This window comes from Balaenoptera acutorostrata, chromosome 3 (assembly GCF_949987535.1).
Source record: "Balaenoptera acutorostrata chromosome 3, mBalAcu1.1, whole genome shotgun sequence".
In the NCBI taxonomy this organism is placed as follows: Eukaryota; Metazoa; Chordata; class Mammalia; order Artiodactyla; family Balaenopteridae; genus Balaenoptera; species Balaenoptera acutorostrata.
The window spans coordinates 47,340,487-47,350,991 of record NC_080066.1 but is presented as its reverse complement, the minus strand read 5'-3'; the positions used below and the strand labels follow the sequence as shown (position 1 = coordinate 47,350,991).

The following is a 10,505-nucleotide window of genomic DNA, read 5'->3' as shown; positions in this document are numbered from 1 at the left end:
TTTTATTTTTTTTAACATCTTTGTTGGAGTATAATTGCTTTACAATGGTGTGTTAGTTTCTGCTGTATAACAAAATGAATAAGCTATACGTACACATATATTCCCATATCCCCTCCCTCTTGCATCTCCCTCCCACCTTCCCTAGCCCACCTGTCTAGGTGGTCACAAAGCACCGAGCTGATCTCCCTGTGCTATGTGGCTGCTTCCCACTAGCTATCCATTTTATATTTGGTAGAGTATATATGTCCATGCCACTCTCTCACTTCATCCCAGCTTACCCTTCCCCCTCCCCGTGTCCTCAAGTCCATTCTCTACGTCTGCATCTTTATTCCTGTCTTGCCCCTTGGTTCTTCAGAACCACTTTTTTTTTTTAGATTCCATATATATGTGTTAGCATACAGTATTTGTTTTTCTCTTTCTGACTTACTTCACTCTGTATGACAGACTCTAGGTCCATCCACCTCACTACAAATAACTCAATTTCGTTGCTTTTTATGGCTGAGTAATATTCCATTGTATATATGTGTCACATCTTCTTTGTCCATTCAACTGTCGATGGACACTTAGGTTGCTTCCATGTCCTGGCTATTGTAAATAGGGCTGCAATAAACATTGTGGTACATGTCTCTTTTTGAATTATGGTTTTCTCAGGGTATGTGCCCAGTAGTGTGATTGCTGGGTCATATGGTAGTTCCAGTTTTCATTTTTTAAATAACCTCCATACTGCCCTTCATAGTGGCTGTATCAATTTACATTCCCACCAACAGTGCAAGAGCGTTCCCTTTCTCCACACCCTCTCCAGCATTTATTGTTTGTAGATTTTTTGATGATGGCCATTCTGACCGGTGCAAGAATATACAATGGAGAAAAGACAAGCTCTTCAATAAGTGGTGCTGGGAAAACTGGACAACTACATGTAAAAGAATGAAATTAGAACACTCCCTAACACCATACACAAAAATAAACTCAAAATGGATTAACAACCTAAATGTAAGGCCAGACACTATAAAACTCCTAGAGGAAAACATAGGCAGAACACTCTATGACATAAATCACAGCAAGATCCTTTTTGACCCACCTCCTAGAGAAATGGAAATAAAAACAAAAATAAACAAATGGGATCTAATGAAACTTAAAAGCTTTTGCACAGCAAAGGAAACCATAAACAAGATGAAAAGACAACCCTCAGAATGGGAGAAAATATTTGCAAACCAAGCAACTGACAAAGGATTAATCTCCAAAATACACAAGTAGCTCATGCAGTTCAATATCAAAAAAACAAACAACCCAATCCAAAAATGGGCAGAAGACCTAAATAGACATTTCTCCAAAGAAGATATACAGATTGCCAACAAACACATGAAAGGATGTTCAACATCACTAATTATTAGAAAAATCCAAATCAAAGCCTCCCACTTCTTATACCAAATTCGCGTCCAGCAACCTCCAGTTTCTGCCTGGGTGCAGCCCAACATAGAGTCTACGTAACATACAGGTGATTCATGCCTCGACTAAATAAAACCAATCTGCAGTCTCCCTTCACTGTGCCAGGAATGTTCCACTTGTCCCTCTTAACTTTGCTTGGCTGGACCACTGCTCTGGGTTGTGCAGGCCTTTTGGGGATAAAAATGCCAAAACAAAAACAAACTCACAGCAAGCATTTATTGGGTAGATGCATACTGAGTCAGTTATGGCAGCTATTTATTATGCAGTTAAACAAATGATTTCATGTGTTTTCACTTTTCCAACCAGTTGTTTTGATCTGATAATGAATATACATGGAGGGTAGAAGCTTGTATGTATTATTGTAATGAATTAAGGGAATGGAAAACCAACTAAAATTTTAGGATTTTTCAGCCTATAAAGACTAGCTTAATAAAACATTTCCCAGAGAAAAGCTGGATCAGAAATAAATGAGTCGGATTCTGGCAATGAGCAGGCTACTGACATTGGGCTCCTAGAAAAACACACCCAGCACCCTGAGGTTTCAAATGCAGCAAGAGACAAACTTCTAATGTTTCACCTGAACACACAGTTCTTGGGTTCTTAATTGGAGTCTTTGGATCAATTTTTGGAGATATGTGAAATCTCACAAAAATGTACGACTATACATGTGTATGTATACACATATTGAAGGAGTACAGAAAATACCGTTGTGACATAAAAATTATTTTGAACTGAAGACATTTGAGAATCAACAGATGATTTTTTTTTCTGAACTCCTTTATCTGACTGAAAGCAGAGCCTCCCAAAAAGAACTCAGTTGTTTTAAATCCCCTGCCCAAGAGCAACCTAGGAAGGTTGACTCTTATCACCAGGGACAATGAAAAGGCACCACACCTAGAGAGACATTGCCACAAAACTATCCTATCTCCCATCTGTCTATTCTCCTAAGGGCCAATCTAATTTTCCTAAAAGTCATCTGTTTTCCCATGTGCTGTTCCTCCCTTCTCCCCTCTAACAAGTCATTTGTCTTCCCATTTTACATGCCCTTCTCCTCCTTCCCTTCGCCTCTTAAGATGGTGTTTAAGTCCCAAATTCAACCGCCCTCTTTGAGTCACATTTCTTTGTGAACTCCCTTACAAGGTTAAAATCTGTTCTTTCTCTTGTTAATCTTGTTAGTTGAGTTTAATTTGTAGGCCTCCAACTACTGAGCCTAAGAAGGTAAAGTTTTCACTTCAGCAGTATAGATATATATGCATATATATGTGTATACATATTCTCATCTATATCATCTATATTTATATCTATCATCTATCTCTATCATCCATTTATCATCTATCTATCCAACTATCACCTATCTATCATCTATCTATCTATCATCTATCTATCTATCTATCTATCTATCATCTATCATCTATCATCATCTATCTCTATTTCTTCCCATGGGAGAGAAGACACATAGACTTTCTCAGGAACCACAAAAATTCCATCACCTTTTTGCTCTACAAGCTTTAATATGTGAAAAGGGAAAAAAAATAACTCATGTGAGAGATGTCGTCCTAGGATGCCAGGCTCAATGAACCTAAGTATAAACTGTAAAAAGTTAAAATTTTCTGGAACACTTAGGATTCTGAGGTTTTATGGGTCAGTTTGCTCATGCAAAGCAACTTTTTAATGCTCCATCATGTACGCAGTTAGAAGTCATTTTTAGTACTCCTGATAATAAAGATTTTTTAAAACTGATGGTTGATTTAACATGAAATCGAATACTCAAAGGCAATAAGATTATGTAAGAACTGCCTTCTTTGGGTTTATCGTTTAAAGTGACTTCCAACTCTTACACAATTTTAAAGGTTTATTTGAATGGGTTCTCCCTTTTCATGTTTAAAATACTTAACAGTGATTGGTCTTGGTTTCTTTCATTGTAAATTAGGGATAAAATTGTCATGCTTCATCGTTTTTCTTTTCTTTTTAGGAAACATGCAGGAAATTACATTAGTCTTAAGTTCAAGGAATTTCACAAAGTGAACAAGTTCACGTAACTAGAGTCCAAACCAAAACAACTGACCATTACCATCATCCCAGGAGCCCACTCATACATTCTTTTAGTCACTATCCCCACAGCCTCCTGACTTCTAACACCATAGACTGCATTCTCCCTGTTTTTGAACTTGACATAAATGAAATCGTACATTGCATTTATCTGTGCATCTGTCTTGTTCCTTTTGCTCAACATTGTTTGTGAAATTTGTCCATGCTGTTGCATGTAACAGTTTTTCATTTCATTTCTCTATGTATTCCATTGTAGAGTCACAATTTACTGATCAACCCAGGGATTGATGGGTATCTATCTATCTATCTATCTATCTATCTATCTATCTATATACTGTTTCTAGTTTGAAATTATACAAGTAGCACCGCTACAAATATTCTCGGGCATGCCTTTTATTGACATGTACATATCTATTGGTTATAAACCTAAGAGTAAACCTGGGGGAAGGGTCATAGGGTATTCATATAGCCAGCTTTAATAGATACTGCCAACCAGTTTTCCAAAGTGGTTGTACCAATTTATGTTCCCACCCACCAGCAAGTATGAGAATTTTTTTCCCATATTCTTGATAATGCTTAATATTGACTTTCCTACTTTAGTTATTCTGGCTTTGTGCAATCGTATCATTTTGTGATTTCAGTTTCCATTTGCCTGATGACTAATGATGTTAAGCACCTTTTTATATATTTGCTGGCCATTTGGATAGGCTCATTTGTACAGTGCCTGTTCAAGTCTTTTGCCCATTTTTCTACTGGGTTATAGGCCTTTTCATTGTAGAAATTCTTTATGTATTCCGGATAAGAATCCTTCGTCAGTTTACATATAGAGATTACATATCTTCTCCCACTTTGTGGCTTATCTTTACACTCAGTCATATTTTTTGAGGAAAAGATTAATTGTAATGATCAACAACTTAACAGTATTTTCCCTTTATTATTAGCATCTTGTCTCCAGTTTAAGAAATCTTTTTGCTTATCACATAGATGTGAAAATATTTTCCTATGTCTTTTTCTGAAATCTTTATTTTGCCATCCACTTTTGGACCTGCAAACTCATATGGAATTGATTCTTGTAAATTATATATGGAAGAGGTCAAGATTCATTTTAACCACATGGATACTAAAATAACCCAGCATCATTTTCCAAAAAGGTCTTTTCCCTATGCATTGCAAATATGTTACCTTTGACATAAATTAGGTCACAGGTTACCAAATATGTGTGGGTCTGCTTCTGGTCTTTTCTACTTCTTTGATATATTTGTCCACGCTTGTGCCAATACCACATTGTCTTAGTTACAATAGCTTTGTAATACATCTGGACATCTGCTAGAGTTATTACCTGTAAGATTGCTTTGACTAGTTTTGAACTCTTGTATTTCCATATACATTTTAGAGTCAGCTGATTAATTTCTGCAAAAAAAAAAAAAAACCCTCTAATTTTTACCAGGCTTACATTCAATCTGTTGACATCTTAATATATTGAATTTCTAATCCATGAACCCCATCATTTGTATATCTTCTTCCTTTCATTAATTTTCTTCAGTGTAAAGGCTTATATATCTTTCATAATTTTACATTTATATTCATGAGGGATTTTGGTAAGTAATTTTCCATTCTTGTATCATCTTGTTGAGTTTTGGGATGAAGATTATCCTGGCCTCATAAAATGTGTAGAAGAGTGTAATCTTTTTTGCTGTTTTCTAGGAGAGTTTGTATAAGATCGGTGTTTTTTTTTTTTTTTTTTTTTTTTTTTAAATAAGTATTTAGAGGGAATATCATAGTTGCTTTTCAAAAAATTATTAAATGTGTTATTACATCTAAAGCACCTAGAAAGTATCTGGCATTTGATAAGTGCTATAAAATGTTAACCGTTCTGATGTGCTTGACTATCCATTTTCCTGTGTAAATTATTACATTAAAATGCCGGAACAGAATGGCAGGTTTTATACAAAGAGACCTATATAAAGAGGTAATGTGCTTTAAGCCATTCTTGAGAAGTCACCCTTCAACTTTTATTCAATTTTCAATTGACTACTCATTATATTTTCAGAGAATATTCTATTTCGATTTTTCAACCATTCTGTTGCCATAAAAGTTAGATTAAGACTACATAAATGAGGTGGGTTTTGACAGAACGTAATTTTAAATAATGAATATAGTTAACTCCATCTCATACTCATGAAGAATTTTTTGTAGCTGATGGGTATATACTGAGTTCATGACACATCTAATTTTTCCTCTTACTACAATCATCCTGTAGCCCTTCTTTCATTCCCAATCTCTGCCCTCTCTCCCTCATCTCCCTCCAGTGGAAATTTGCAAAGTTACCTTCATTCAGTCTCCACATTCTGACATCCACTCACGTCTCAACCTCAATCTTTTCTACTCCTACCACTCCCCTGAAATGACTTGTTGCCAAGGTCCTCCCAAACTGCCATGTCATTAAGGTCATCATTCTGTCCTCAATCTATGTGATCACAGTGGCATTTAGCACTACCGACCACACTTTTCTGGAAACATGCTCTATCCTTGAATTCTATGACAGCACATGCTTACTGCTTTCCTATTTAATTCTATTTCTATTTACAGTCTTAGCTGACTAATCTTTATATATATATGACTATGAGTGTTGAGTTCAATCTCTTAAAGCATGTAGCTTCATTCATCTTCTATGACTGTTGGCCCTTAAATGTATCTCTCTCAAGTTCAGTGTATTTCTTTTAGCTCCATTTCAGTCACCTCATAGACATCCCCGTTTGGAGGCTTCTCAAGCATCCCAAATTCAACGCCATCTAAAATTGGGCTCCTGCAGTTCTTCCCCTGGATGCTCTTACAATCCTCTCTCTTGGTAAAAGGCGAGATGATCTTTCTAGACCCAGAGACAAGAGGACTGAGTGCCATCCTTGATCTACTCTCTCCCTCACTCCATAGTCAAGCAATTGTGAAGTCCTGCTCACTTTAATCTCTTAACCATTCTCTGATTTCACTTATATGTGTTTCTTTTTCCAGTGCCCTTATTTGAAAGTCCAGGCAAACATCAACTTATCAGGAGCTCTACAACTGGCTCTTCTCTGGTCATTCGTAATTGCTAGTGTACCCACTGCAGTCAGAATGATCACTTTAAAAGCTGAATCTGAGAATGTCATGCCATTGCTTGAAAATATTTGTTTAATGCCTGGCTCTACCAAGGGAATGTAATCCGTTTTGTTCAAGTATATCATCAACATTCAATATATGTTTGTTCAGTGATAAATAATAAGAAAAAGAATCAAAAATTGTTTTACCACCTACAAATAAACATTATATTTTCCTTTGATATGTAGGTAATCTGTTTTGTTCAAGTATATCATCAACATTCAATATATGTTTGTTCAGTGATAAATAATAAGAAAAAGAATCAAAAATTGTTTTACCACCTACAAATAAACATTATATTTTCCTTTGATATGTAGGTAAGGACTTCTCCAAATATGACACTGTTTAATTTAAAAGTTTATAATCAACATGGCCAGAGCTTATAAGTAGTATCACATAATATGAGGTGTGCACTTAATGCAAGAAATTATTTCCTGGGATAGACCACACTAACTTATTCAGCTCAGCTCTCTGTTCTGAGAATCACACATGAAAAGGCAGAGAAAGAAATGTTCTCTATGACCTGGTCAGTTAATCATGTATTTTCTGAGTGACTATTAGATGCCAGATAGGATGGGCTATCCAGTGGAGGGAAGTGGGAGTCAAGGCCTCTGGTAATTATGAGCGATGGCAGAATACGGCAGATGCCAGAAAGATATCTAAGATGTCGGGGTGCAAAAGAGAAAGATGGACTCTAATCCAGCCAAGGAACTAAGAAAGCCAATGTGGGCAGGAGACTTCTGAAAGTTTTGAAGGAGGGTAGAATTAATTTGGATAGAAACTGGGGAGAAACTATTTCAAGGGAAAAGAATAATCTGAATGAATACTGACCTGGCATAATGTAATTGGCACCATTACCTACCTTGACTTGTGAGAGGTTATAGAGGCCTCAGCTTGGGCGGTGCCTTGGGTGGTCGCGATTGGAAATGTACAAAACATAAACGGACAAGATAATGTGTCAACACTGATCTACCAGATTTTATGGGTTGGGAGATGGTGATAAAAGCATGAGGAATAAAAAAGGGATGCCAAGAGCCCCCCAGCCCATAAGATGCCTGCGCCAATAAGGGGAATAACAAAGCTAGAAGGAGACTGTGGGGTTAGGGGTCCTGAACACATGGAGGGAAAGATAATGCTGAATTTCCGAACTGCTGAGGAAGAGATGCCTGTAAGACACCAAGAAGGACTGGAAACTGGTGTGTGAGGTTTGAGAAGAGAACCAGGAGAACTTGGCCAGACTTCAACATTCCTACTAAATTATCTTTAATTATCACACTGTGAAACCATAATCCATAAACTTAATCTAAAGCATCCCCGAATCTTTCATACGAGTTTGACTACTTGTAGGAATCTTAACATTTCACTTGCAGATAGCATTCATTTTTAACATCCCATGCCTACTTAATCAATTAACAATTGTTTTCCATACAGTTTACTAAAGGTTGATTCTGTCCTTGCTCTTGCATCCCAGCTGCTGTTTGTATCCTAAACTTAATGCTGAAAATTCCAGAGGGACTACAGAAGAGATAAGTCTAACTAATGATGCCTTCTTTTCAGGCGAATTATTTCATTTTGAAATTCTATTGCAAGAGAACAACAATAAAGTATTGGTTCCACTTTTAAATAAATAAGGGGTTATTCTACTGCTGAAAGTTTTCATTCAAATGACTGATCAGATCTCACGTGTCTGTTTAAAAATGTCTGACTTAGGTCGTTACAAAATGACAGACTATGATAAACTAGATGGTAGTTGGGAGTGAGACAATGAGGCATTGTTTACACAGAAGATTAACTGGTTTAACAAAAGAGGTTCTTGGGTATCTATTGTATGTACAACTCAGAGATTTACTGGAGCTTTTATAATTTCTGCAAGGTTCTTTTTCAGCCAGCTTCATTAACTTGAAGTAAATCAAATCATGCAGAAATCTGGCTCAGCCAGAAAGCAACCCAGGAAGATAGAATATGAAGAAAAACAGACACAGGATGATAAGGTTTAGAATCTTTGGCATTTTTCATAAACATTTTGTTTGAAGATTATTAAATTACAACCCAGAGAGAGAGAGAGGAAAAAAAAAAAAAAACACAGTAAAACTCAATTAGATCTTTTTACCTCAACTTTTCTTTACAACACATATATATATATATTATATATATATAAATCTGCACATACAAAGTATGTGTCAACAAAATACAGTCTTTACAACTTAAATATCATTTGAACAGAAAGGTATTTGTATACATTTTATATATGCATAAAAATTGGGATTTTTACTTGCAGGGGGTTACGGTGAAATGGTGAAGACTGATATACTCAAAAAGACTTCCAGGTGGTACTTTTCTAGGAATGGGGTTCTGAGATATATTTTTATTATGTGTAGCCTATTTTGCTCAGGAACAAAAGATCCATTTGGATTGCTACAGCATTTTTACTTTCTTAAGAACGCAGGCAAATGAAGGGAGTATGACAATCAGATAAGCAGCCACATACATTGGTCCCTTGCTTCTCAGCCTTTATCTTTCAAAACACTTCTCAGAATTCATTCAGTCATTCCCCTCCCCCTCTTTCTCAAGCTATAATATTGAGATTTTATTTGGGAGATAAGCAAAAAGTCAAGTCAGAAGAAATGGCTATTTGAGGCAACGACATACTTTCATGAAACCTTCAGGTTTTGGGTGAATGATCCCTTGGGGCCTTCCTGGGGCATCCATTGCCAGCAACGGACCACGATGCAGGCTGGCATCCAGCACCAAGCAGCTTACTGAAATTTTACATATAGGTCTTTGGTAATTACGGCTGAAAGATCACTAAAGAACTGGGCTAATCCTGGTAATTATTTTTAAAAATCTATTTATAATATACATTATTTGCGTGGATGGTGACTATCTATCAAGGACTTGTTAACTCAGAGAAAAAAACGGACTCATGAACAATCATCTGAAAGGAGTGCAGGGGTGGGGAGTGAAAATAACTGAATCTTAATGAGGATCTGTTGGATGTGTGAAAACGAGTTCAAAGTCATGCTCGAATCCAAGTGGCCTCCTGGCTGTTCTCAAGGAGGGTGCTCAGACCCATGGAAGCCTTGCTTTAGCTCCTATTTGAGAAGGGATGTGAGTCTTTTACTGTCTCTGGGTTGTTCCCTTTTGCTGGGCTGACTCAAGATGCAACCAGGACGCCCCTGCACATGGATGCACACACACGTGCGTGCATCTGTGCCACGAAGAAGGGGGCGGATACAGACAGGGCTCCACACAGCACGCATTGCAGACTGACACCACGGATACCACTGAACGAGAGAGAATATTGGTCTAATCAACCCAACACGGAATCGGGTGCTGGCGTCCAAGTCGGCGTGTGTCCTAGAGTGCGCTGCGCTTCTTCCGAAGGGGGCTCTGGCCGCTGCCGGGCTTCAACTCTGCATACTGCACCTGTGAAAACAGACAGACGTGACGCTGGCAGTTAGGTAACCCTAGCTCACCACAGTGTGCTAATGGCTCCCCGAGGACACACCAAGGCAAAGGAAGGAAGGTTCAAAGGTAATGAATCATTTTCTAAACACAGGAACATGGAGGGATTAATTGCAGGAAGGATTTGAAGAGTCATGCATCATTTCTTGAAACCAAAATATTAAAAGCAGATTTTTCTAATGAGATGCATGGGTTTCTGGGTTTCTACCTGCTCTCAGCACTGCTAGATGGTTTTAGTTCTGTGTATGCCCGTGTTCAACCAGAAAAGAGCTTAATAACAGCCTCTTGGGAATGTTTATCTTAGTATATGATACAGCAACTTACTAAGAATTATTCATTTAGAAATATCTAAAATCTTGGGGGAAAAAATCTCTGCCAATTACATACATTTCTTTTGCCAGAGGGGGCAG

General features: G+C 37.3%; 1 protein-coding gene across 6 annotated transcripts in view; it reads right to left on the bottom strand.

Moving 5' to 3' along the window:
* Positions 1-8,027: 8,027 nt before the first annotated feature.
* The window catches only part of MCTP2 (multiple C2 and transmembrane domain containing 2), a 259,896-nt gene continuing 257,418 nt past the window's right edge, over positions 8,028-10,505 (bottom strand). For all 6 annotated transcript variants that reach the window (XM_057544190.1, XM_007164994.2, XM_007164995.2 and 3 more), the window contains one exon: positions 8,028-10,056. In XM_057544190.1, coding sequence (XP_057400173.1) covers positions 9,988-10,056 — 69 coding nt within the window. In that variant the 3' untranslated portion in view covers positions 8,028-9,987. The remainder of the gene's footprint in view (positions 10,057-10,505) is intronic.